The sequence below is a fragment of the Xenia sp. Carnegie-2017 genome, unplaced genomic scaffold (genome assembly GCF_021976095.1).
Source record: "Xenia sp. Carnegie-2017 unplaced genomic scaffold, XeniaSp_v1 HiC_scaffold_13, whole genome shotgun sequence".
Classification (NCBI taxonomy): Eukaryota; Metazoa; Cnidaria; class Anthozoa; order Malacalcyonacea; family Xeniidae; genus Xenia; species Xenia sp. Carnegie-2017.
This window is the reverse complement of record NW_025813436.1, coordinates 6,188,885-6,215,307: the sequence shown is the minus strand read 5'-3', so window position 1 is coordinate 6,215,307 and position 26,423 is coordinate 6,188,885. Positions and strand designations below refer to the sequence as shown.

At 34.8% G+C, this 26,423-nt stretch overlaps 8 protein-coding genes across 9 annotated transcripts; all 8 read left to right on the top strand.

Annotated features, from left to right (window-relative positions):
• Positions 1–87: 87 nt before the first annotated feature.
• LOC124433535 lies at positions 88–3,809 on the top strand. Its single transcript, XM_046983315.1, has 7 exons — positions 88–352; positions 440–510; positions 680–1,045; positions 1,178–2,759; positions 2,862–2,990; positions 3,088–3,619; positions 3,716–3,809. The coding sequence occupies exons 1-7, from the start codon at positions 163–165 to the stop codon at positions 3,786–3,788; spliced, it is 2,943 nt and encodes a 980-aa protein (XP_046839271.1). The 5' UTR covers positions 88–162; the 3' UTR covers positions 3,789–3,809.
• A 1,788-nt stretch (positions 3,810–5,597) lies between these two features.
• Positions 5,598–6,446, top strand: LOC124433543 (cytochrome c oxidase subunit 5A, mitochondrial-like). The gene is made up of 3 exons (XM_046983329.1): positions 5,598–5,727; positions 5,843–5,924; positions 6,013–6,446. Exons 1-3 carry the CDS (start codon positions 5,667–5,669, stop codon positions 6,284–6,286), a joined length of 417 nt encoding a protein of 138 aa, XP_046839285.1. The 5' UTR covers positions 5,598–5,666; the 3' UTR covers positions 6,287–6,446.
• A 452-nt stretch (positions 6,447–6,898) lies between these two features.
• LOC124433307 (COMM domain-containing protein 10-like) lies at positions 6,899–8,053 on the top strand. Its single transcript, XM_046983068.1, has 6 exons — positions 6,899–6,930; positions 7,194–7,284; positions 7,364–7,546; positions 7,628–7,711; positions 7,779–7,829; positions 7,955–8,053. Exons 1-6 carry the CDS (start codon positions 6,899–6,901, stop codon positions 8,051–8,053), a joined length of 540 nt encoding a protein of 179 aa, XP_046839024.1.
• Positions 7,628–15,304, top strand: LOC124456855 (IQ domain-containing protein H-like). The gene is given in 37 exon segments (XM_047007177.1): positions 7,628–7,711; positions 7,779–7,881; positions 7,955–8,342; positions 8,488–8,610; positions 8,694–8,848; positions 8,918–9,002; positions 9,065–9,265; positions 9,353–9,427; positions 9,520–9,573; positions 9,655–9,715; positions 9,804–9,832; positions 9,983–10,072; positions 10,155–10,214; positions 10,299–10,388; positions 10,459–10,502; positions 10,706–10,731; positions 10,734–10,782; positions 10,844–10,895; positions 10,981–11,037; positions 11,110–11,163; positions 11,237–11,410; positions 11,485–11,551; positions 11,617–11,700; positions 11,772–11,941; positions 12,018–12,073; positions 12,174–12,259; positions 12,390–12,520; positions 12,864–12,957; positions 13,058–13,273; positions 13,344–13,450; positions 13,530–13,697; positions 13,769–13,963; positions 14,045–14,170; positions 14,275–14,336; positions 14,429–14,537; positions 14,697–14,914; positions 14,991–15,304. Coding segments are annotated over 35 exon segments (3,567 nt in total). The 5' UTR covers positions 7,628–7,711; positions 7,779–7,881; positions 7,955–8,282; the 3' UTR covers positions 15,130–15,304.
• An 889-nt stretch (positions 15,305–16,193) lies between these two features.
• On the top strand, positions 16,194–18,602 carry LOC124459530 (protein mono-ADP-ribosyltransferase PARP16-like). The gene is given in 7 exon segments (XM_047008983.1): positions 16,194–16,983; positions 17,083–17,223; positions 17,377–17,580; positions 17,648–17,825; positions 17,828–17,945; positions 18,059–18,216; positions 18,285–18,602. Coding segments are annotated over 6 exon segments (963 nt in total). The 5' UTR covers positions 16,194–16,800; the 3' UTR covers positions 18,198–18,216; positions 18,285–18,602.
• Positions 18,603–18,776: 174 nt separating this feature from the next.
• Positions 18,777–19,921, top strand: LOC124459531 (pituitary tumor-transforming gene 1 protein-interacting protein-like). Its single transcript, XM_047008984.1, has 2 exons — positions 18,777–19,236; positions 19,443–19,921. The coding sequence occupies exons 1-2, from the start codon at positions 18,777–18,779 to the stop codon at positions 19,700–19,702; spliced, it is 720 nt and encodes a 239-aa protein (XP_046864940.1). The 3' UTR covers positions 19,703–19,921.
• Positions 19,917–22,134, top strand: LOC124459528. The gene is given in 3 exon segments (XM_047008978.1): positions 19,917–20,138; positions 20,235–21,319; positions 21,322–22,134. Coding segments are annotated over 3 exon segments (1,539 nt in total). The 5' UTR covers positions 19,917–20,040; the 3' UTR covers positions 21,678–22,134.
• A 290-nt stretch (positions 22,135–22,424) lies between these two features.
• LOC124459526 lies at positions 22,425–25,904 on the top strand. Of its 2 annotated transcripts, XM_047008976.1 has the most exons (3): positions 22,425–22,715; positions 22,857–22,960; positions 24,188–25,904. In XM_047008976.1, the coding sequence occupies exons 2-3, from the start codon at positions 22,908–22,910 to the stop codon at positions 25,680–25,682; spliced, it is 1,548 nt and encodes a 515-aa protein (XP_046864932.1). In that variant the 5' UTR covers positions 22,425–22,715; positions 22,857–22,907; the 3' UTR covers positions 25,683–25,904. The 2 variants fall into 2 exon arrangements, with proteins under 2 accessions (XP_046864932.1, XP_046864933.1); XM_047008977.1 differs by lacking the exons at positions 22,425–22,715; positions 22,857–22,960 and adding an exon at positions 23,909–24,054.
• Positions 25,905–26,423: the final 519 nt, after the last annotated feature.

Below are 26,423 nucleotides of genomic sequence, written 5' to 3'. Positions count from 1 at the left end.
TATCGCTGCCTTTGTGACTTTTCCTTGAAGACACATGCTGGGCTTTTCCTAAAATCAGAGTTAATTACATTGGAGTGAAAATGAAAGAAAAACCTTAGATTAACTTCTGCTAGCTTAAACAAAGTTTGTATTCAATCTTATTCTACTTATCGTATATATTGCATGGCGTCGTTTACTTTTGATGAGAATAAAACGCTGATAATCTCTGGTGTTTCAAAGCTCTTGTATGATGAAGTTGTTAAGGCATTACAAGTGACTAACTCCAATGGGTTTCATGGCGATATTGAACGAGTTTATGTTTGTCCAGAAGGAAAAGACCATATTCTTGTTGAGTTTGATGAAAATATTTCAGGTTATCACGGAATTTTATTATTTTCTTTGTATTGATTTCAGCATTAAGAACAACATAATATCATATCTTGACGTTTGCATTATGTAGATTCTGACGTTCACAATAAGCTTCAAATTAATGGTACTTCTCTCGCTGTTCAAAAATGGAAATCTAAATCGGTAAGCACATTTTTTGATTGCTTTTCCCTGAGTTATATATATAGTTCATGCATTTTTCAAACGTAGAAAAACGATACATGTAAAAAACAATTAAATAACTGCAGTTAGTGTGAATTTGTGCAAACTATTTAAAAATTCATGTTTCCTTTAGTTCTTTCACATTTTTCAGGGTAATGAAAATTCTAGCACTGTTTCAAAAGTTTGGAAGGTAGGCGACGAGACTTCTTTCGATCCGTCAAATGTTAGGAAAATGTCACCTTTCTTTGAGGAAACGAAAGTAAAAGTTAAAAAGGCTTATGTTAAAGAAAATAAAGGCTGCCATGAATTTGATAAAATTTTTAAAGAAGAAGATGTTGAATTTTCCAAAAAAGGCAATATTAAAGGGGCTTGGAATTCTGTTTATACAGCAATGAAGAAGATTTGCAACTATCAACATTGTGTTGACCAATCAAATAATCCCATGGAGCAAGCTGACCAATCCGATAATCTCGTCAACTTGAGTTCCAATGACAAAGATTTTGGTAAATCTTTCACTGTAAGCTCATCATTTTTATATGGTGATATTATTTGAGTTGTTCAAAATCGATGATATTTTTTCATATATATTTTTTGTACAAATTTAAGTTTCCTTTTTAATCAGTTTTATATACATATCATTTTTTACTAGGCTAATAAAAATTCTAGCATTGTTTCAAACGTGTTGAACGTAGATGACGAGACCTTTGATCCTTCAAATGATGTAAAAATGGCACCTTTCTTTGGGTACACGAAGGTCAAGGTTGAACAGTTTTATGTAGAAAAAATCGAAACATGCAAGATGTTTGTTAAATTTTTTAAAGAAAAAAATGTTGAATTTTCAAAAAAAAAACTTAGAGGATCTTTGACTTCTGTTTATGCAGCGATGAAGAAAATATACATGTACTTTCAGAAGCGTGAAAGCCGCGATGAACAACCTAGTTATGACCAATCAAAAGATTCCATGACACGAACTAGCCAGTCAACTAATCTTGGTGAAACTATTACTATAAGTTGGTTATACTTACGTTACATTATGACTTATAACTATGAGATAATCAAAAGTCTTGAAAATGTATCGGAAGAAATTACATTTAAAGTCAAATCACCCAGTGAGCGATTGATGACGATTATTTCATCAGACAAAGTTGATCAGCCAGAATTCCAAAACGCCATCAATTTTTTTGCCTCTTTCTATCAAAAAAACCACGAGAATATGAAGCAGTATGAAATTGATAAAAAGGATTTTATGCATGAAATTCCTATGAAGTTTTTCTTGATTGTCGACTCACTGCCTGATAAAATAATTCTTTACGGAAAGAAGGCTGATATTGAGAACGCTGTCAAATTTTTGAAAATGAAAAATGGAAGTTCAAAATCAGAAAACTTTGCATTTTCTGCTCCCAGTAATTTACGCAGCCAATCAAGTCCAAGAGTAAAGCGAAAATCCCACGTTGACGTTTATTCTGCAGTTGTTTATCAAAAGACAAAAATTTCTGTTTATCAAAACGACATCACAAAAGAAGTCGTTGATGTCATCGTAAATCCAGCAAACGAGTATCTAGATCATAGTGGAGGAGCAGCAAAAGCAATTGTAAATGCCGGAGGATGGATTATACAAAATGAAAGTAATTATATCATGAAACAACGTGGATCATGTTTGAAACCAGGAGATGTTATAATGACAGGATCTGGGAAGTTGACCTGTAAATATATTATTCACGCTGTAGGTCCAAGATGGCTCAATTTCAATGATAAAAATGAAGCCGGCCATTATTTGTATGCTGCTATTTATAAGTGTTTAACAGCTGCAAATAATCAAGGCTCAAGAAGTATCGCCATACCAGCCATAAGTGCAGGTATATTTGGTGTTCCTGTGACTGTATGTGCTAACGTACTTTTTGATGCTGTGATAAATTTTTTGAAAAAATCTCCACATGGTGGTCCTCTTAAAGATATCCGTTTTGTAAATATTGACGAGGTGACTTCAAACGTGTTCGTGAGGGAACTGAAAAGACAGTTCCCTGGAGCAGTTGAACGGAACGAGGTTTACTTTGATGGAACTGTTTCTAAGTTCGATAAAACATCAAATGATGTTAACAGAAAAGACTTTGGACCATTTAATCAAAGGTTTAATTCAAATGCAAGACACCAGCAAGCGGAAGGCTCGAATCGTTCGCGTGTTCAACATATTGGAAATGGAAGTTACAGCTCGCCCAACGTTGCTCATAAAGGTGTGTGTTTAAAATTTTGAAGTAATAAACTTTTGATTTTGCTGTTACAATATATTTTCACAGAATATATTTACATTCGTAAAATACTATCTTTTTATACAGGGAGTGAAAGTCATAAATCGAAACGTAAAGTTGATGCTGAAATTACCGAAAATGTTCAATTTCCATGTAAAAATTCTGAGACATCGCAAATGAACAATTTTAAAGCTTTAAAAGGGAATGGGGACAGAAGTAAGAAATATGATGGTAGCCATGTTACTTTGTAACAGATATCTTCATTCACAATCGCATGCAAACTTATCTAAAAATTCATTTTTCATTAAATTAGAAAAAAGCAGCGACCCTGTAAGTGTTCAACGCACATCTTCTTTCACGAAGGATGAAAAATGCACCATTTGTCTGTCGGAGTTTAAAAAAAAGAAGACACTTGAAAAATGTGGTCATTCATTTTGTACAAGCTGCATTGAAGAGGCATTTAAACATAACAAAAAATGTCCCGTGTGCTCTTATGTGTACGGTGTTATCATTGGTGATCAACCTGAAGGAAAAATGACTTACAGTTTTTCAAATAAATCTTTGCCAGGTTACCCTTCTTGTGGGACCATTTCTATAAAATATAATTTTCCACAAGGTATTCAAGGTAAAGAACATCCTAATCCAGGCAAGCCATATCAAGGAACAACACGACGTGCATATCTTCCTGAAAGTAAAGAAGGAAACAAAGTGCTTAGATTACTCCAAAAAGCTTTCCAGCAAAAACTGATTTTTACTATTGGACGGTCGTCAACAACTGGTGCAGAAGATGTTATAACTTGGAATGACATTCATCATAAAACTAACGTGAATGGAGGCCCATCAGCGTAAGTGAAGATCGAAATATTCGTTCCCATCGACATGAAATTAAAATCCATAATTGTCTTGTTGTGAACAATGTTGACTTTTCACTTTATATTTAGATATGGTTATCCTGATCCAACATATCTTCAACGAGTCCAGGAAGAATTGGCTTCCAAAGGAATTGTTGAATAATGACAGTTGATAAAACACTGGAAATGGTTCAACAACTGTAGAATTAAAGTCTTTTCTTTGTTAGAAGCGCGTACCGAAAAAGTAGTTTAAATTAATTTTACATTTTTTCATTATTCTAATTTAAGCAATTCTATGTACACACGTACGATTCAGAAATTGAAATGGTTTCTGTTGTGAATATTTGTTACTTCTGGGAGAAAATGAGACACTTTTATAAGTGAAATAGGTGAACACTACCTAGCTAACATCGTGTTGTAAATTGTTATTTTTGTTATTTTTCATTCAATATTTATCTTTCAGTATTCCAAAAAATGTGTGATTATAGCTAATTGTTACTCAATATATGAGTAGCTTGAACCAATGGAACTTTTAAGTTGGCATTACTCGTTGTGGACTAATTTTATACTCATGTTCTTGAATACTCGCTAGTCAAATTTCTTATTTTATCTAAAATAACTTTTGGAGTTAAAATAATGAATTATCGTTTTGTTAAATCTGCAACGAGCCGTTCATGTTGTTTTCGGATCATCTTGAGTTCAGCCATAAAAACTCTGTTCATTACATCCATCTTATCATCAAAGTGTTGTTTCTTAAAAGCAAAACAAAAAAAATGTGATGTTGAAGTGAAAACAATTCTATAAAAATATTTTTTTACCTCATCACAAGAATCAAACACTAAACCAGTTCTAGAAATGAAATAATGTGGACTGGAACACAAAATTGTAGATCCTTCCTCAAAAATGTCAATTTTCCTGCTATTCTTACGGGAACATGCCAAATATTCGTAAGCAAAATCGTCTCTTTTTTTAACTTCTTCACGTTGATCTGATTTCTTTATTCCAAGAGATTTTAGAAACAGACGATTTATCAACATTTTGTTCCATCTGACTTTTGGCGTAGACTCCTGCCAGTACTTTATATCTTTCAAACTGTTTGCAACATTTTTCATGGACGCATTTCCATCGCAGGAGCTTATTTCATTATTTGATACTTCAGTTTTATAAAGCGTTGCATATTTATGATCATTAATGCTATTTAAATCAGTGTTGATCCATTTCGTTTGAATTACGTTTTGACAGAATTGTTGGGATAACTTGCTTTGAAAAGGTTCTCTCTTCGTTTTGCAGGCCAAAAAACTTTCTTTCGTATCATGTTCTCCTTGGTAGGCACAAAATGGAGTCCATTCTTCCTGAAGCAGAAAAAAGAGTGGATACGCCGATGGATTGTGGATACGGTGCTTAGCTTTAAGTATTTATAAAATCTCCATGATAACAAAAAAAATCCTTTGTTTCTTTAACAAGTACAAAATTTTATTGAAGATATTTAACCTGCTGCAGCGCTCCTATTTCGAAAGATGACAGAACGGAAAAAAAGAATTTTTCATACAAGAAGATACTTCAGCGAAAATTTTACTACTTTGCTTCTACCCATAGGAAGGAGAACGACATTATTCAGAATCTCCTGAATGAATGAATATATTCATAGACACAACTATTATTCACATGCTGTTGATACTTTTAAAATATTTTAACAGAGCTTGTGTCATGTTAATACCTGAGTTACTTGATTGAATTGTTGTTGCTTCGAGAAGCTGATCATTTCAAATAATTTTGAGTAAATATAAAATTGCTTTGTAACATGACAAATGACGAAAAAATAATTGTACTTGCAATTAAAATTTCATTTATTCATGTTTAGGGAATAATTTTTGATATTGATCGGGTGAAAGTCAAACTTTCCACCAATAACAAAGTCGATTGTTAACAACTCACACTCCAGTTCATAGTAATAATTCAAAGGTCAGTTTAAATCAATTGGGCAGCCATATTGACATATTTCATTAAAAATTTGTGAAGTTATTTGGTTCTGCAGAAGAACATGTTTCTCTCAAACGTATGTCGTGTGGCACCACTCCTTCGTAAAATAAGGATTGTATCAGGTATGTTGTTAAATTACTGTAAACATCGAGTAAAAGATTATGTTTTATGTTTTGACGTAAGCATTTAATCAAGTTAAAGTGGTTATGTGAATGTTTTATGTTGTCATGTTGAAAGGCACAACTTCAAGATTGATGTCAAGCAAGCCTGTAGAATCTGCTGAAGCATTTGATGCAAGATGGGAAGCTTACTTTAACAGGTTTGCGTACAATATAATGGAGTATTTTACTGAATGCAATTCAATTTCAATTCATCGGTTGAACAACTGGATTTTCTTTTTTGTAAAGGAACGACATTGATGATTGGGAAATTCGCAAAGGTGTCAACGAGCTCTATGGGCATGATCTTGTTCCTGAGCCCAGAATTGTCAATGCTATGTTAAGAGCTTGTCGTAGATTGGATGATTTTGGTATGGCTGTACGTGTTCTGGAGATCATTAAGCTAAAATGTGACCAAAGTGGTGATAAAGAAGTTTATGATTACATTATTCAGAGCTGTAAGCCTGTCATGGATGAGCTTGGTGTCGAGACAGTTGAAAACTTGGGTTTGACAAAAAGTTAAACATTGATATATTTGGAGTATGTAAATGTAAATTTTTACTTCAAAAGTATTCACAAATGCTAGAATTAATTGTTGTTACAACCTTTACAGTTATACGACTCAATTGTAATTTTACATTGTTTTGTTTGAAATACATGAATAAAGTTCTAATTGATCTTGAGCTGTGTGTTGATAATCTTTTGAAAAAAATGGCAACAAAATGATAACAAAATGTATGGCATAAGTACTGAGTCAGGTGAATCAAAAAGTGATGAATTTTTTTCTATTTTTCTTCTATTAATGAATACAATCCAATAAAAAGGTGGAAGGAGAGAGAGAGAGAGAGAGTAGAATCATGAGTGTGTTGATGGGGGAGAGGGCTCATTGCCTTGTTGAAAGTCTTGTCTAAATGTGCAGTTTTGGAACTTTTCTTGTGGTAATGTAAATCAGAGTGGCCCTTATCAAAATTATGGCAATACTTTCTTAATGTTGATAGAATTAAAAATATTTAAAAAACAAATCACTTGTAATGAAGACGAAGAATTACTAATCTTGTGATTATTTTCTCCGGTAATTCTCATGGTCGACTAATTTTCGTAAAACTTGATGTATATTGTATAAGGTATATCCAATATGGCGGCTCAAATGTTCAATTTGACCACAAGGTTAAGTATTAGTTCTGTACATGTTTGTCTTATCCTAGGATATGGCTTTTTATTCTCATTGTTTGTTTATAAGTTTGAGTGCACACGTAGGTGAATATAATAATGCATTCGTAAAATTTAGCTCTATTTAGGTTGCATTGCTTGCATGTTAATCATGTATGTATGAGAAAAATGATGAACTTTAGATACTAGAAAAAATTAGAAAGAACTTTATATTGCTTTTATAAACGAGAATTGATTCAAATTTTAAATAATTCTAAAAGATTAAAAAATGGTGTGAGCCTTATCAATGATTTGGATGCAGCAAGATTTCCATTGCTACTTTCTCGGATCATTGGAAAATTTACAACAAAGGTAATATAGTATGATGCAAGATCTATGTGTTGTTATTTTTGGATTATGGATAAGGTTTCATTATGTTTCTGTCTTACAGGGCGAGAAAATATTTTCTGAGGATGAACACACAAAACTTTGCAATGCATTCAAGGTTGACAGCAATAATTTGCAGAGTATTTTGGATACGTCAGTATTTATTCTAGAACAAGCGGCCTATCACACTGCAAAACCAGCCAACCTTGCACAACAGTTAAAGAACATCCAGCTCGTGGATGACAAGGCAAACAGACCTGTTTATTTACGATTTTTTTATAGAAGGTAATTAGATAATGATTGTTAATGAAATAATATGGTCTTGCAGGTGGAGATGTTTGTTAATGTTTGGAAAAATCATGGTAAGAATGTCAATGAAGAACTAAAACAGAGAAGTATTGCACCCAAACAGGTGATTTTTAATGGTGGTTATTGATCTGAATTTTTTAAAGTGCTACAACCAAACCAATATCTTTTAGTTAGAGAGTGTTAAATGGAGATTGAACTTGCAGATGGCTGAAGCATCACGAGTAAATTGAAACAACCCAGTGCTGTTGTACAATTGGGTTTGAAGGAAATCAGGTATTATCTTGTAATCTGAAACAAATTTTAGTTGCATTTCATGTGAAACAATTTATTCTGTATTTTTGTGTAGGAGTCAGACAATCTTTTGTTAGAATTCACTCATGAGGAGCTCTACTCATTTTATGATCAGCTTGAACAGATCAAGAGTCAATTAGATGCTTTAAGATAGCATGAAATGATTAAGACAACTTTTTTGAACTGAGTTTCCTTTATTGGGAATTCACAGGAGAAAATAAATAATTGATTTAGTAAATTAGATTATCAATAGTTTTATCATGAGATAATCAAATTCTATTTTGTATAAAGTTTCTGATTTTTGCTGTTGCTATGACAGTTGCTGTCTGTTGCTATGGATATCAAATATGGCGGAAAAGGTGATTTATGACAAAAAATAAAAGATGAACTCTATAACGGGACCTCATGATGACCCGATAGAAGTGGGGAGACTTCTTGTGAAAGTGCGTTTTGCATCCTCCTTTAAATAGTCGAAATAATGCTTAATTATGAATTTTGTTGGTTGTTATTTTACAGTTTATATTTTTTGACTTTTCTGTTATAGTATGCATTGTATGCTATATAATCGTTTTTCATGTTTTTGTCTAGGTGCAAGATGAATTACGGCATGTTCGTGAGCAAATAAACAATGCTGTGGAGGGCAAGAGTATAGAAAAATTAGACTTGAAGAATATTGAAAAAGCAATTGAAAGAACTGAGCTTGGGATCAAGGTACATTTTGCCATGGACAAATACGCTCGTCTGTACTTTTATATGTTTTTGTAAATGTGTCTGGCTTGCTTCCTCAAATGTAGAGCAAAGCATCAAAACTGGTACAAGTATCCAACAATCAAGTTCTTACTCTACCATCCCTGGAACAAACCATTACAAAGAAGAAAGTTGAAGAAAATCACGATGAAAAACCCAGTGCCTGCCTGAAGAAGCCTAATGAAATACAAACAAAGCTCAGGTTCCGCTTTTTCTTTTGCAATAACTGTGACAATACTATCATCAATCTAATGAAACATGCATTTTTCAGCCCAAACAACGGTCTTCTTCAGCCAATCATTGTTGCAAAAAGTGGAGGGAAACCAGCACCAAATGTACCATCTCCTGGGCAACAGGTTGATGATAGCCTTTAACTGAAGCTTACTTTTCAAATGCATTAACAAACTCAATGATTTAGATCAAAGATTTGCGAACACTCCAGATGCTCACAAGGCCAGAACACCCAATATCAAGAGATATCTTGAAAGACAAGTATGGTGTAGCCCTGCCACAGATCCATGAAAAGTCAGAAACTGGTGTGGTAAAGCAAAAAATTGTTACTGGTTGTACAGTTGAACCATTGGCTTCATTGCCTCGCTCTAATAGAATAGATCCTTCAGTAAGTCAGTTTTTCACGTTATACAATTGTTTGATGACTTTTAGTTCTTTTGAATTTTTGTTTAATTGAACACAATATATTTTTCAGCGTACACCACCGCCTGTGTCCGAGGATGATGCAAAAAAAGGAATTTTGAGTTTGCTAGAGCGAGGTCTTATACCCGTATGTACTTGTGATTGTGATTGTTTGACATTCACATTTTGAATTATTTCAATGGATGATATTAATGACAGATGCTGTTTTTAATTATTTAGCCTGCAGCAGAGCTTTCACTTGAACCTTCTCCTGTACGGCATCATCAAGCAGTGGTAAGGGGTGATAGACAAGGATAATTTATATCACAATCATAAATGGAGCTATCAGCATGAATGATTTTGTGTTGATTACAGTTACATGACCCTAAAGATCAGTTTAAGAAAAGATTTACTGGATTACATGATGAATATTATGGTGAAAATTGATTTAATTTTACATTCAGCCTATAATCTTGAATTAATTTGCACACATACTCTGTTCATTTATATTTTATTTGTTGTAGTTGGAGGATATAACATTGCTGCTGTAAAGGTGAGATGCTTAATAAAACAAAAAGAGTACTACCCCCTGTCAAAGATGATATGGTTATTACAAAGAACAGCAGCATACCCCCTGTCATAGATGATATGGTTACTACAAAGAACAGCAGCTACTTTTCAACTTGCTACTTTATATGCTTAGATAGACAACGATAATGCTTTGATTGCGAAGGAAACATCTCTTGCGGAAAAGAAGAAAAAGAAAATCGACCAATTTCAAAATGTTCACCAGGTTTTGATTTGCATAAAGTTGTCAGACTCTGTCATGATATTTACACATGCTACATAAGTGAATTTATAATGTATTTACACAGGGTTCTACTGATCACTCTTTGCTGCCGACATCAGTCAGAGATATCGACCTCATTTTTCCAGTAAGATCCATAAGACACGCGCAAAGTCCGTGTGGATGATTAGGTCGTGGAATTATTATATATTTATAAAATTTATTTTTCAAGCATTCTGTCCCTCTTCCCTCACCTTCAAACGAGGTGAAAAGTGCACATAAATTTGTAATCCAAAATGGAAAAGTGCGATCAACTTCTCAGGTACTTCTTTTACAACACAGAATGTCCGCTGATCCTTATCTGATTCATCCACGTGGTCTTTTCTTTGTAGGATTTTATGGATTTTAAACGTCATTATTGTCTATCTTGGGGCAGGTAAAAGATATCACCAAGCATGGGCTTAGGAAGATCGATAAATAAGGGGGGGAGGGTACTTATTAAATTCATTGCTCTTAACGGATTATACCATGTGTATGTGAACATGAGCCCCCCCTCCCTAATTATAGATCTTCCTACGCCCATACTGCCATGTGAACGAAGCATTGCAACTCACATCATCTTTCTTTTTATATCTTTAGTATTGTAACCTTAATAGTGAAGCTTGAAGGATCATGCGTGATTATTCTATACCGTTAGCGATTATCGATGCTGATAGGTTTGTGGTTTGTGGCTTCCAGACAAAATTTATTATTTACTTTAAAATCTTTTGTTATCAGGTTAGCTGATCTGGCATTGGTGTTTGAACTGGAGGAAAGACCTCAGTTAAGCGTATGTAGCTAGTATTTTGTATCGTGTTTTAATGCCTTGCGTAGTGTGAACCTTTGTGATCATTCGTTGTTTCGATATATTTCAGCATTTTCTGACGTGCATTTATAATTGTGAAGATGTTGAAAGGGCAATAAGAACACCTGTAAGAATGCGACATCTTGTATCTCATAGAGAAAACCTTTCCGTAACAGTGGCATGCATAAATCTTGTGTAGGGTCGTCGTTATTTTGCACAGGATGGTGAAAAAATGGCTGCTATAAAAATCCAGGTGACATTTATCCTTTGTTACTCTGTCTTGCAGCTACACCATTGAACTACTTAACACCCTCACAATCTTTTAGTCTTCTTGGCGACGTTTTCGTGATCGTAAGGCTTACCTAGAATATCGCAGGAAACAGTGGGCGGCTGGTGTCATTGCCATATCGTGGATCATGAACTGTAAACTGTCCATGATAAGGAAACAGTTGAAACATCTTCGACAAACTCAAGTGGAGAAATTCAAACTGAGATCAAGAGTACGCCATCTATATTGATTTATCATTTTTTTTAAACGTGTTTTAGTCGTGCAAGCAACTTTTTCATGTTCTAGATTTTTCGTTCAAGATGGAGTAAAATCAAGGAATCCAGAAGAGTTGTTGTCCACATTCCTTCATTAGGTACTTTACACATGTCGTTGAATGCCGAAAAGAATCAAAACGAAACTTTGAAATTTTATTTTTAGGATACCCGCAACATATTCGAAATAATCTAACAGATCTACCAATGTTACAAAACTTGCAAATGGCAAGGCTGTGTGATATTTCAGGTAATAGTTGCTTTCGGTGAATTTTTTATAAAGGGTTTTCGATTTAGTCAAATCATGTATTTGCGCTGCAGATGCTAGGCAAGATGTGATCTATGTTAGTCCCGTTGAAATTACCGAAGACGTTCATCAGTATTACTCCAAACTTCTTGCAATGAAAGCCAAAAGTGATGATGATCCTCAAGATGAAAATATTGCTAACAGATATAAGATCGTTGTGCCTGAAACTTTGGACCGATTTCCCGTTCGTATACAATATCGATTGAGCATCACAATCTTCCTCAATTGCACCTTTTAAAATCGTTTTTATTATTCTGTAGAACCACAACATGTGTCTCGCCTCTTTACTTAAATACAGCCCCAAAACAATTCAAAGGTAGGTCGTTTTTCACTTGTAATAATCTTTGCTAAAAATTGTCAGTCTGTGAATTGTTTCGTTCATACATATCGTTTTCTGTATAATATATTTTGCTCAGAATCAAAGCATTAATCAAAGGACGAGATGCTTACATTGTTCCGGGTGTTCTCCATCAGGATGATCTCTATATTTCCGATCTCTTAGGTAATGTGCGGTTTCTTGAGATGATTGATGACAATAATTTGAAGAGAAGATCCATTTTCTCTTTGTACTTCTTAACCAATATTATTTATTACTGTTAGAAATTACGTACCTCGCATTCTGTCTTATTTAGATCTACCTATCCTAAGCCCAGATCCTGAGATAGCTCATCTTTACTCATCGAAGTCAGGCACAAAAAGAATATTCATCGCTGCAAATGCGGATTTTCCACCTAGTGAATTTGATATTTACAGTTTACCTCAGGTCTGTTTATAACAGCGTTCGAATGTAATTTGTTTTTTATTGTACAATTTCAAACTCGTCGGCATTATCCTATTTATGTAGTTAAAAACAATAGTTTGTATTCAAATTATATGCTAGAAAATTGTATTGTAAGAGAAGTGATAATTTATTTCATGATAATTGTGACGTTTTACTCAACATTTAATTACATAGTGTCTACTAGTTTATTCAATTTATTAAAGTCAGTTTTCTATGTTAAACTCGTATAACCTAATTGGTGGAAGTGGGGTTTAATTTAGGCTGTAGAAATGGTTTGAATAATTAATTGTTATGATTGTAGAAACTTTATTCAATTTCTATTTAGCTTCACGAATGTTTGGCTCAGTTAGTAACAGAGAATCTGCATATAAAAAGATGGCTTTTCAAAATGGATGACGAATTCGCAGCACGGGGAACAGGTAAATTTAACTATCAACTATTTTATCACATACTGACGTCACACCATTTATACGTTGAAAAATCGCTTGTGTTTCCATATTTCTTCTTCACTTTTTTAAGCTTATTGCGACGTCACACCGCACTTAAGTTGTTACGTTGCTGCAATCAAAGAAAGCCAGCGGTACGGTGAGAAGTGGGGCAAGAAATGGGCCCACGAGCCAACGATGGTTAAGATCATTTCTGAGATTCCTAAAATACTCTCACAGCATGCTTCGCCCGTTATCAAAGATGGGTACGCTAATTGGGAGAAGTTTTTAGAAGTTTTTCTCCAAACAGGTGACACACAAGGACGTTGTGAATTTGCTACATGTAACAGACTGCTGTATTCTAATTGCTTTATACATAGGCGGTATTATCGAAGCTTGTCCACCAAGTGACAGTGTAACTGCTTTGACTACAGATTTGTTGATAGAACCAGATGGAAACATGTCCGTATTAAGTACCAGTGATCAAGTATGAAAATTTCTTCTTTATATACATTTCATTGCTTTCATGTTGCTGTCTGTTCTTACAAAGTTTTATGATGTTCAAGATCCACGCTACTTCTGCTTATCAATGTTGGGGTAACTCTTTTCCCCAAGCGTCAGTTGATCCTCGTGTGCTCATGGAGAAAGCCATTGCAATAGCTAATGTGTGTCGTCAACGAGATATCATTGGTTATATTTCTATAGACTTTGTTACCTTCATTGACCCTGATACGGTAGAACTTGCCTACTTGATAAATCGTTTGTTTGTGAATAATTCGATTTTCTGAAGGATTTATGTTTCTAGATGGAGCAGATATTGTGGGTTGTGGATCTCAACTTAACTCACAGTGATAGCTTAGCGCAAATGAAACTTATAAAATATGTGACAAACGGTAGTTTTGATTGTGAACGGAGTACGTTTCAAGTACCTGTAAAGGTGAAGAAATCTGAATCTGCGCTTGCAGTTTCACGAAAACGTAAAAGTATTGCACCGGTTGAGGTTTGGAAAAGCAATCTGATAGCTGTTGTTTTTAATGGTAAAATCAAGACATTTATTATTGTATTTATGTCTGTCTTACAGCCTCCTCCAAATCCTTACCGTTACGCGATATTCAGTTCACGACTTAAGCACAGCAACCTGAGTGTTATACATTACAGTGTCTTCTTTCAAATGTGCCGTGCTCATGGTATTGGCTTTGATATGAAGGTATTAAATGTCATTTTTCTTTTTGCATGTCATGGATTATCATTTTATTTTCGAGGTATTGTGGGAGGCATTTTGGGGAGCAGCTATGTTTTATGTCCTTGTAGGAAAAAGCAGGCACGATATTTTGTTTGGTTGATAGTAAAAAGAAAGAGTTTTTTACTATGATGTAAGTAAGCATGTAGCTACACAACATAATGTGAAGTTTTGTTTCAAACTTTCGATGGTTCTCTACTTTCTTACTATTTCGGTTTATTTCAGGGTAATAAGTGATGAACTTCAAGGATCACTTTCCACATTCGCACGAAATCTCTCCGTGATACACCAAGAAATATCCTCACCAAATATGCAAGGAAGAAGTAACTTCCAAGTTAGTCGTTGAATCATCGTAGAGATGAGTTGATTTTGATAAAGCTGATGTATTTTTATCGTTAAATCGTAATGGATCTTGCTCAGATGAAAAAGTTTCCGATAATAATACGTAGTTTTGCTTTCTAGTTATCAATTTATACGTGAATAAATTATGTAGGAGGCGGTTGATGATATTGAGGAGATTTTAGCAACAACAGAAGAGAACGTGAAGCTAAATCGTACTGGAAAGACGCCTCAACTTCAAGCTCCTAGACCAAAAGAATTACAAAAAATTTTGACGAAGCATCAAAACAGTGTAGCTAAAGCGTTAAACGCTGTGGGTAATGAGGCAACAGAAAAAGGAAGCACATATTCGACTGATGAAATTAATCAAAGGTCAGTTATGTTTGTCGTGTTTTTTTTAAAACACTTTGCATTGCCATGTTATTCTTGATTCATGGAAATCTTTTAGCATGTGTTGTGCAGCACCACAATCGCAATTGCAACAGCTCTCGTCCACTTCCATTGACATCAATCCACCTCCACCTTCTCCTGGAAGTAATTGCAATCACACAAACTTGGAAAAGAATAACGACGACACTTTGTCCTGATTTAGTTAGTCAAATCTCGTCGGTATGAATAATAGGGTGATGTTGCTGATGTGGCGTTACTTTCTTTTTGTCATGTCTATTTGCTTCTCTATTATAAAGAAACTACCACCAAAAAGTTGGTATTTTACTTTTATGAAGACTAGCAATCGAATCGTGCCCAATAAACTTCTTACTATTATCACGCTCTTGAATCAATAGCAGACAACTTTTACGTTATAGGACAAAATCTTTTAAGATCTTGACAAGATCTTGCCATATTTTGCAAGATATAGCATGAGTAAAATCTTGCAAGATCTTGACAAGATCTTACCTAAAATCTTTCAAGATCTGAGTAAAGTCTAAATACAATTGTCGATCCATGCCTCCCGATGCCCCGAGATATTTGAGCACTAGAGCGTTTCATGTTTGTTAGGGAACCAGATAATCCTGTCGGCCATAAAGCCCATAGATGGTTTGCTTGTGATACATGAGAAACAGTAAATGAGAGAGTTAAATCAGAAAGATATGAACCAATAAAAATAGTATAAATCATAAGTGTCAGAAAAAGAAGAGAGTTAATTGAAACATTCCTTAGTTTATTTTATAAACAAAAAGATAAAATTCGAAAGCAAAAAAACCCCGTTTTCGGGCCATGCTTCCCGATACCTTGTTAATCTTAAGGCACTAGAACGCCGCATGTTAACGTTTCGGTAGGAGATTTCGCCCCCTCCACGCTATCCTACTTGGGAGATGCAATAGCAAGCTTCCGCCCATCAGACCCCGAGATCACCTGCGATAGGCTTTGCCCGGGGTACGCAGGGAGAGTGTGGTCGCCACCGAAGTGTGGGCCCCTAAGCCCACATAATACTATATCGCACCCAGCTTCCACTGCTAGTTGACATCTACTATATGAAGTTTTAGCTTTATATATATATACAAAAAGTCAAAGGCTTACGAAAGTTGTGGTATTATTAAAGTCACTACTGCGCATGCTCAGATTATTTCTTTGATAATTTGCGACTAAGTTAGTTGTTGCCATGACTATGAACAATTAGTCGAGTTTACTGCGCATCCTTGAGCGCATGTGCAGATGATATTTCAGTTAAATTGCCAGTAAGCATGCTATTTACTTCAAAATTGGTGCTAGTGAATGCAGTTGGTCGTTGCCATGACTATTAACTTGGACAGCTAGTCAATTCGACTGTGCATGCTCAAGGACATTGCGCATGCGCTGATGATTTCTCTATTTAATTGTTACTAGGCATGCTATTTACATACTATTTACAACAGTAAAGTCTTGCATAAAATCTTTCACGATCTTGCAAAAATAAAATCTTGCCAGATTTTGCCATGACATGGTAACTTCTTGCACGGTCTTAGGACGATCTTTGTAGGATCATGGTAAGAAATATAAAGATCATAAAAATTTTTTATCAGATTTAGGCTAATTTATTTTCACTTTTCCCGCTATTGTCGAATTGTTCTTTTTTTGTGCTATTTCCTGTCGACGCCACACCCGATTCGTGTAAATGGCTGTCAATTATATAAACTAAATTAAAATTGGCGAAATAATAACAACTAAAACAACCTTTTGGGCCAAATACCCATATGAAACAATAAAATAATAAAGAAAATGGACGAAAGCAAGGAGTGTGATAAGACTATTTATTCACTTCAACAAAGTTGGTAAAAATGGAAGAAAACAAGAAGTATGACGAAGTCGTTCTTTCGAAAATCAGAAAAGACCCAGTTGCATTTGATTTACAAATCAGCTTATTTATGTCTGCTTTGAAGAATTATCGCCATGATAGTCTTCTTAGACCGTTTCCTTCTAGCTTCATTAAGGAAAATCAAGAAAAAGATGTCAATGAGTTGGTGAGTTCTGCTCGTACAAAGAAATATGCGATTACGTGTTATGTATACACACTGTTACAATAACAAATAATTATAACATTTTTCTTTTGCTCTTTTTAGAGAAATGTGGCGAATGAAATACCAGCTATTAAAGTATTAAGTGAAAATAAGAATAATATTTGTAATGATGTTTGGCAGCTGCTTGATTGGATAACTAACAGCAGAAATTTTATAATTCAACAGGTTCCTATGGAAAGCAAGGTTTAGTAAATTTTTCTAGGTAATTTGCAAAAACCTCAAGCTAGACGTGTAAAATTTTTGTCATAATCAGGGATTTAGGTTTTGAAACATAAATGTTTATTAATGTTTTGTGTTAGATTTAATTGTGAAGTAATGAATGTTAAACTGCTTTAGTTTCAAGAGATAACAAACAAGACAGAAAATTCCAAAACCTTTCATAAACCTTCACATATATTTGAAGTGATGTATGAGGAAAGTGCCAATAGAAAGTTTCATGAAATTGCTGGAAACATGGAAGTACTTTATGGTTATCATGGAAGTCGAGTGGAAAATTTCCATTCCATTTTGCATAACGGACTTCATGCTCATTTGAATAAGGTTTATAGATAACAAAATCCTTTTAATGCAAGCATGGTTTTGCGGCAGTATGTTTTGTATTTTTTAGGTATCACTCTTTGGAGAAGGAACTTACCTCTCAAGTGATCTTAATGTTAGCATACTCTATAGTAAATTTGGGGAAGGCTGGAGGCATAGTTTATTGGGAAAAAAGATAAGCTGCATTGCAGTTTGTGAATTTGTTGATCATCCAGATGTGAAGAGATCAGTTCAAAGTCCAGGTCACAGTGTCAATCTAGAGTCCCAAATAGTTTAAGTGGTGATGTTCCAGAAAAGTATTTTGTTGTCACAAATAATCAGTTAGTTCGAGTGAAGTACTTAATGGTTTATCGCTCCAGCTATGGACAGTGAGTTCAATTACAAATTTCTTTCGTATTGTAACTTGTGTTATTCACTAAAAAAACTATAAAATTTCTTAGTCTCTATAAATGTTGTTTTAAACTGTGTTAACATCATTCAGGAGCATCTGTCATTCATTTTGGATATTCCAACATCCTCTTGCATCATTGGTCATCATCTACATCTTGTGCCTTCTTTTTTTGGGCCTCTCAAGATCAAATATATTTGAAAATTTTTATAAACATTTGAGAAAGTCTTAACTACACCTAAGAGGTTAAGGTGAGGTGTATTTAAGAATGTGAATTTTTTTTGAAATTCTTCATCTGATTTTAGTTGAATTTATTTAGTGAGAATGAGGTGGATGGATTCCTCTGTACAAAGAATAAACAATTGCAGATTAAGATGTGAAATTTGGGATCATTGTACCTGGTCCATGGATGAATATCAATGAACACTTGTCATGTAAAACATCCCATGGAGCATCCATCAGAATTCCATCATTCATTGCACTTTTTTAAAACATGATAAAAAAACAATGCACTCTGTATATAGCATTATGTGAAAATCTACACAATTTGCCGTTTGTTCATGGAATCATGGAAATATTGACGGCAAGATTATGGATTTTGAAAATTGTAATATATACCCGAAATTTGCATTTGTCATTTTGACGTATGTTTTTCTATGACCCACAAAAATATCCATACCCCTCTGATATCACCCAACTGTAACAACTTTGAATCCTGTTCCAAAAAAAAGCACAATTTATTGATTTTTCTCTTTATTTATTTGTGCTGCTCTGTTTTTTTGTTGGAAGAAAGATACATTATATTTGTGACATGAAGGTCCAAGTTCTGGTAGCGCTATTGCACGTTAGTATTTCGTTTGCCTCAAAGAAAATTACAACATCGACGACGTCCAATGCCCCAACGAATGCCGGCAAAAATTTAACGCCTTCTAGTACGAAACCTAGAACAGAAGAGCCATCAGGCAAGTCGATAAACAATGCTACTGACTCAACGACTCAGCCAAACACATCGAAACCTACATCAGCTATTTCATCAACTTCGCAATCGACGAAAACAAAACAATCTCCATCGACAAGTACGAGCGAAACGAATAAAACATCTGCAAAACCTGCAATGCCGTGTGAAAATAGAAATCAGTCCTGTTCAATGTGCATTAAAGGCGATGATTGTGTCTACTGCAGCTCGGATAAGTCATGTTATAAGAAACAAAAGCTTATTCCCACTGGATGTAAAAGCAATAAATGGTATTGGGGTCAATGTACAATCCCTGGTACGTGACTTCAGTTTGATGAGTTTAGGCCAGTTTCAAACGTCGAATTTTACATGAGCCGAATAGATTTAAAGCAAAAGATAATAAGGAATTTTATCTCATTTTCTATTGTCTTTAATGCATTCGACTCGTGTAAAATGCGACGTTTGAAACGGGCCTTAGATTTTAAATGATATATTCTCATGTTTTGTCCTCACTTTGTGTAGGTAACGTTTTGATAATTGTTTTCCCTGTTGTTGGTGGAGTGTTGATCATCATGCTTTCCTGTTGTGTTTATTGTTGCTGTTGTAAACGTTGCTCTCGCAAGAAAGTTACACGCGAGGAGAGTAAGAGCAAACAGCGACGATTGGATCGTGAAAATAGGAGTGCTCAAAGAAAAATGAACAGAAGTGAACGTCATAATGCTATACGCATGAAGTATGGTCTTCTACAAAATGTTAACGATGACGAAGACACCATTGCTTAACAGTTCTAAGTAAATTAGGATTTACCAATTAAAAACTGAAAGATGAATAGTTTATATTGAATTAACGCTTGATAATATGATAATGTTGTGTTTTTGTTTTAAAAGCTTCAGCGCAGATAATTATGCGCGAGTTTAACAACATCCTCTGTAGCTTTCAAAGACCCTCTTGTCATAAAGGCTTTTTGTAATTGACTAAATTATGCATCGTTTCTGTGATTATATGTTCGACTGCTATCTTTCTTTTTTTGTCAACCAAAGATCATACCTTGTGATCGTGAGATATAGTAAGGTCATTAAATGATTTTGGTTTGTCTGGATTTATCACTTATGGGTATCGTATGAATGTGATCTGCGTTTGCTGTGTGTACATATACTTATATATTTATGAGTCTTCACCACAAGTAATGAAATATCGCTTCCAGCGTCTGTTCTGTCGGTAATGTTCCAATGATTCATTTTATTCTTTTTGAAGTATATTATGTAAAAACAATTTATGTATCTTGGTATCGTTAACTATGTCATTTCCTTCTAGGAAGACGCCTTTCCTTTTCTTGGTTGTGGTCTTAATTTATTTAAAGACCTTGTCTGTATTACTTACAAAGCCTCCAGTTAAAGAAGAACATCTCACTCAATTTTTTTTCCAAAAATTACCAGACTCACTACTGACGAAGGAGACTTTAAATAAGGCAAGAGGGAAAGTCTTAAGCATTAAATATAAGGTTATAAATTCCACAGCCTCTGGTAAAATCGCTTTGAACTTGACGTTAAATATAGACAAAGCTTATTATCCGAAATCGGTTCAACTAGTTACCACTCCATCCCCGTATTACGAGCATCATCCAAAAAGATTTGCGTATGTCATTGGAAGGTATTGGGAACAGATGTCACAGAGCATGCGCGCATTTTTGTCCTTAGTCTTACAGGCCTCCGGTCGGAGTGTTGTCGCACCTATGGTGAAGGATTCTCGATTTCAAGCGAATGGCTTACCACTTGGGTACTATTTTGATAGGAAATATATACGTGATATCTTGAATTCATATGGATATAATGATCTGTCAGATAAAGATACATTCCAAGTGGAATGCTCTCCAAATGATCTCAACTACACCACGGTACATTTTTTGTACGAACAAAAGAAAGCAGCGACCTATACTAAAAATCTTTTTCAACTTGACGACGCCACGTATGCTAAAATGAGCGTTGATGCTGGTAGAACAGGCTGGACAAGTTGTCCTTTCATACAACGTTTAACTAAACAAAATCCAAACTCCAAGATGTATTGTGTCAACACCTCGATAATAACGGACTGGTCCGTATTTGAAACTGATGTCATTAGATCAGCAAAATGTCTCAGTATCGTTGTTTGGCGAGGAATCGGCGACTCTTTTCGCTCTCGTTTCAAGGAAACTGGCTTTCGACTACGGTCTAGCAATTTCTTTCACTCCTTAAAACCCAGCCCGTTGGTCATTGAAACCGTGAAGAACTTTCGCCGTCTGTATCTAGGAAGTAGATATCTTGCGGTGCATATACGTGGTGAGCACATAGCAATAGCGCATGGTATTGCCCCCTTGAAGCAATGTATTCATTTCATGGGGTATGTTTTAAAGAGAATGAAAACTTTTACGATATCCATAAAGTGTTCGTTGCAACTGACATGTCAAAATATGGTTCGAAATCATGGAAATCTGATGTAAAACTTGATGTTGTCACTGAAGAAACATTAAAGGCGTTGCAGGAGCTAGCCTTAAATACAACAAATGGAATCTCTTTTGACATGTACGCTGATAAAGAAGGGTCGGTGGATCGTGGGCTCGTTGCCTTGATTGAGGTGAATTTAGTAGCGCAAGCCCAAGGACTACTTACGATAGGTTATTCTTCATTTCATCATTGGTTATCTACGAAGTTTTTGGACTTCCATCGCAATGATCCAGAAAGAGATTGGTCCTTTCTTAAGATTTGCTTCAATGACTATTGAAAGTCCTGTACAAAGAGCTGCATGGCACTTCAAAAACTCTGTTTATGTCTTTTCACATTTTACCAAGAAGTAAAAGATATATTTAATCTTTTCATGTCTTTTGGATCAGCTTTATTCATTTCAATGTGTATGAAGGCAGTCACCTGTCGGTGCCAAAACATTTTCAGAAAGTTAGACGAGTGTGGTTAATCTTAATTCGCCTGTTATAAAGCTGATATTTCGTCAAGCAAGTGCCAATACCGATATGTTAAAACAAATAATCCAAAACTATAGTTCTTCACTGTACATGGCAATAGGGAACATTGTGGCAGACTTAGGGCCTGCTCTCTTATGGGGTAAATGCTCCAGTAGTTATATGTATTTAAAAAATGCAGTTCATTAATTTGACTTGTGTAGTTCATTAATTTCTAGTGACCTCTTACAGCCTTAGGCAAACAATCTATGTTCATACTTCTCATTTGTCATTGTGAATTTTTTTAATTTTATCTTCCCGTTGAAGTTTCCACCCTGTTTCAAACAGTGGTAAAACCAGTCAAATCTATTACTCCTACAATGCAGATTTTTCAGCAAAATTCATTTCTTTGGAAAATGAAATGATTCAGTCATTGAACACAAAAATATTTGGGTTGTTAGAGAAAAAACGGGCTGCCTTCGCTGTACTGCTTTGAAAATCCACGTTATAACGTGGGTTATTTTGAAATAACGACATAAAACCAGTCACGCTGAGATGCACTTCAACAGAGACTTCTTAATTTGAATTACCACGTATAAACATTGCTGAGATGAGTATATACTTAACTTGATGATTTACTTAAGAATTTGCCACGAACCGAATTTTACAACGTCATAGAATTATACATCATAATTCCAAATCATCATGTTTTGATAAAATGAGCCATTTGAATTTATGGAAATTGACCTAGGCATATATTATGATACATGTTAATGGTATTATATTTATCTCAAGAATTTGGACTTAGTAGTTGAGGCGACTTAGTAAATCTTGTATGGGCTGGACGTCCTCTCTTCTTCAAAACAGTAAGTGGCAAGATATTTCTTTTAATGTTTTACTTTTATTGTTGATGTATGTATAAACAAAATACTCTTACAATATGTCCATACACAAAGTTCAAGTTATGTATATCTTAATTACTAAGAAAGTTGTTTGAATTATCTTAGGTTCATTAAGTCGATCATCAAATGTTGAGATTCTATCCTTGTTAATGCCTCATGGTTAAAGAGCGAATGCCACGAATCCATCTACTAAGAAATGGCCAATTTAGGTGAGGAAGAAATTATATTAACCTGATTATATGATAAGTGCTGTGTCGTCAAAGTTGTTGTTTTTTGGGTTTTTTTGAGTAGTTGATAACTTTCATTCCTTGATCTAATCATGGCGCTTTGTGATATAGAACCGGCGTTGTTAAACAAAATTTAAAGCATGATCTTCTAGTCAAATGAATGAATTGCAGTTTCTAATACCATCAAGACTTTAATGTAGTAAAATATAAATACGATTTCTGTATCACAATGCATATTAATCACTTTGGTATACGTGGCGGGGCGTTTGCATCTTGCTCGATTATTGACTTTTTGAGGAGCATAAAGCTTAAATTTCGTTGAAGTAGAAATTATTATTATTTATTTCGTATTATTTCTCTCTCCTCATGAGAGATCTGCCTTCTTCAAGTTGTGTAACAATGATATTTTTACCATTACGATATCAGCATAACAATAGCTGCTAATCTCAATGGCAATGTAGAAAATAAAGAATTTATAACACGATGAGGCGGATTTTGGATCAAACTAGATTAAAGACTTTCTTCTAAGAGTGCAAATTTTCTATGATCAATAATATTTATGACGTACCAACATATTTTTTGGAAGTGCATAATTATTATATAAACGCATGGCGCTATTTCAGTAGGGGAAATCTAGCTCCTGAGCTGACCGTGTCATTGCGAGCCGCCACCAATGGCCGTCACTAGGAAGGTCTGGGTGCATGCTCTCTAAGAAAAGATACGATCTTTGACACGGTCAGCAACACTTATTTACCTTAAATGGTACAGGCTCATAATGGTAGTTAAACCAATCAAAATGCTGAAATGGTATCATCTGATACTGTTGTGCAATATTTCTGACGCGGTTGATCAATATGCATTGTGCAGTTTAGATACTTCGAGTCATGACCAGTCGTGACATATTAATTATGAAAATATATATATTACGGCGGGTAGTTCCATTTCTATCGGCGAACAAAGCGCCATAATGGTGTTAATGAATAAAAATAATTGAAATAAAGTTAATTGACGAAATCCTTATTGGTCATATTTCATCGAATGAAGCTCGATACAGCGTTCCTAAACGCTGAAGTGAGGTATATGGTATTTTATCAACTGAAATACATTTCATTTTTTTTTCACTTTGAAGAAATTTTTACCGTGTCAACTGAAACGGTGGACATGGTCTAGATCCGCAACTGAATTTATTCATTTCTACTTTCTATTCAGGTCATGGACACGATTTCGTTTGTGCATATTTATTCTTGTGGTGTTCTTTCTCACCAATATTGCATTTGGAATCATGTGGCTCTATCGTGAACCAGTCGTCCAAGAATCGCTGGCGAAGAAGAAAAATGACATTTACAAGAATGCCGTGGAGTCTCACCCTCCTCGTCTAGATATACTCACGGAATTCAAAGGGACATCAGAAGAGCTCTGTTCAAAGCTAAGAAGTGGTTACAGAGGTATAACATCGGTGGAATATTCAGATTCAGGAAACTCGGAAGAAGACACTATAGTATTTACTTATCTGAAGACATCATTTCCTAAAGAAATTGATTTTTCAAAACTGAAACCTAAGAATGAGGTTTTTACAAAAGGAAATGGCTATGTGGAGGTTTATGACCGTTACTGGGAACAATTAACGATGAATTTGCGTAGCTTTATAGCTTTGGCAGGTCAAGCAAAGATCGGAGGAAAAAGAGTTGTTGAACCCAAGGTGAAGAGTTCTGTATTTGGAGACAGAAATGGCATGCCTTTAGGGACCTATTTCTACATGAAGCACTTCAATGAGATATTAGCTGCCAGTAACTATGCAACCATAGCCACGCATGACGAATACCGGGCTGAATGTCCATCGGATGACCCTGAACACGTGAACATTCATTTTCTTTATTCACAGAAAGGTGAAAGCTTTACTAGAGCAAAACTGAAATTAAATGACAAGGAGTATGATGAAATAAGCGCAAAAGCGAGAAAAACAGGCTGGACGGTCTGTCCGAAGCTGAAGAATTTCATTCAAGACTATTCAAAGGGAAAGCAAATTTGTGTTAATACAGAGATGTATAAAAACTGGACAAAATTGGAGAAAGACGTCATTCGAGGTGCAAAATGTGTAACAATTGGTCATTGGCGGGGAATCGGTGGAAATTATCGCACACACTTTAGTGAACAGAATTTTAAGATAAAGGCTCGAGATATTCAGTATGCTTTAAAAGTACCTTCGAGTATCTTAAATGAGGCAAATGAATTTGAAAATAGTAAGATCCGTGGACAATATATCGCAGTTCAGGTACGCGGTGAACGTGTTGTTATTCCTCATGATCTTCCAAGACTTCGTAGCTGTTTGCGTCTTCTTTCTGAGACCGTAAATGCACTAAAAAAGTTGAATGATATTGATAAAGTCTTCGTTGCATCAGATATGTCCTCTTATGGATCAGGATCATGGGAAGATTCCCTCAAAAAAGAATTGCATAACGAGAACACCTTGAGTGATATTCATGACTTTCTCATATCAAGTATCGACGGCATTGAATACAAGCCGACACGGAAAAATTTGGATCAAGGTGTCGTAGCACTCACTGAAATGACTATTATATCTCGAGGACGGTATCTCTTGACGATAGGCAGCGGTTCTTTTCAAGAATGGACAAAAGCTAAATTTCTCGAGCATCATCGACATGACACGACTAACTGGTCTCTTATAACCATGTGTTCAAAATAAAATCAAAAACACAGGTAACAAAAATGTTTCTTGCAGATATATGGTTCAAGGATGTGTCGAATAAGTATATGATGTTAAGAGATATACATTGATAAAATATTTTTTATGTTATATAGTGGTTTAAATATTCAAGTTTTTTGCAATTACAGGTGTTGTAAAAATTTCATTAATCAAAAAATCATAATAATGTTTGAATTAAAATTATAATAATAATTGTTCTAATGTAGTGTGTCTTAGTGACGTTTATTTTTGCAGTTCAATTCAATCATTTATTGCATGCAACTGCGCATGAGCTGATGTATTTAAAAGAAATTTAATCAATTTGTCTGCGATGTAAGACTAAAACGTCAGATTATATTTGTCTATACTGACGTTAGACAAAAGCCATTCAAAAATAAAAAATTCACGTTTGGCAAATTAATTAATCCAATTTGCAAAGTTAGTAACGTGACTAGTCTAACTTTGATAATTAGCAACGTGACCTGTCTAATTTTGATAATTATCAATGTGACTAGTCTAACTTTGATAATTAGCAACGTGACTGGTCTAAATTTGATAATTAGCAACGTGACTGGTCTAACTTTGATAATAATTAAAAATGAAATCTGCTTGAAGGACCATCAGTTATTAACAACGCAAATAATTTCTCTAACTATGTCGTAGGGTATTCAATCGTCTATTGAATACGGGGTGTGTTGTGGATGGAGGTCTACCTAAATCTCGAAGAAGCTACAGTGTCTC

Bases quoted from the DNA above. Each gene is read 5' to 3' on its own strand.
- LOC124433543 (XM_046983329.1), top strand. From the start codon at position 5,667: ATGTTTCTCTCAAACGTATGTCGTGTGGCACCACTCCTTCGTAAAATA. The intron at 5,728-5,842 runs GTATGTTGTTAA...TCATGTTGAAAG, and splicing joins TAAAATAAGGATTGTATCAG to GCACAACTTCAAGATTGATG. The intron at 5,925-6,012 runs GTTTGCGTACAA...TTTTTTGTAAAG, and splicing joins TGGGAAGCTTACTTTAACAG to GAACGACATTGATGATTGGG.
- LOC124459526 (XM_047008976.1), top strand. From the start codon at position 22,908: ATGGTTAAAGAGCGAATGCCACGAATCCATCTACTAAGAAATGGCCAA. The intron at 22,961-24,187 runs GTGAGGAAGAAA...CTTTCTATTCAG, and splicing joins CTAAGAAATGGCCAATTTAG to GTCATGGACACGATTTCGTT.
- LOC124459531 (XM_047008984.1), top strand. From the start codon at position 18,777: ATGAAGGTCCAAGTTCTGGTAGCGCTATTGCACGTTAGTATTTCGTTT. The intron at 19,237-19,442 runs GTACGTGACTTC...CACTTTGTGTAG, and splicing joins GGGTCAATGTACAATCCCTG to GTAACGTTTTGATAATTGTT.
- LOC124433535 (XM_046983315.1), top strand. From the start codon at position 163: ATGGCGTCGTTTACTTTTGATGAGAATAAAACGCTGATAATCTCTGGT. The intron at 511-679 runs GTAAGCACATTT...CACATTTTTCAG, and splicing joins AAAAATGGAAATCTAAATCG to GGTAATGAAAATTCTAGCAC. The intron at 3,620-3,715 runs GTAAGTGAAGAT...CTTTATATTTAG, and splicing joins GTGAATGGAGGCCCATCAGC to ATATGGTTATCCTGATCCAA.
- LOC124433307 (XM_046983068.1), top strand. From the start codon at position 6,899: ATGGCGGCTCAAATGTTCAATTTGACCACAAG. The intron at 7,547-7,627 runs GCAAACAGACCT...ATGGTCTTGCAG, and splicing joins TCCAGCTCGTGGATGACAAG to GTGGAGATGTTTGTTAATGT. The intron at 7,830-7,954 runs GTAAATTGAAAC...ATTTTTGTGTAG, and splicing joins AGATGGCTGAAGCATCACGA to GAGTCAGACAATCTTTTGTT.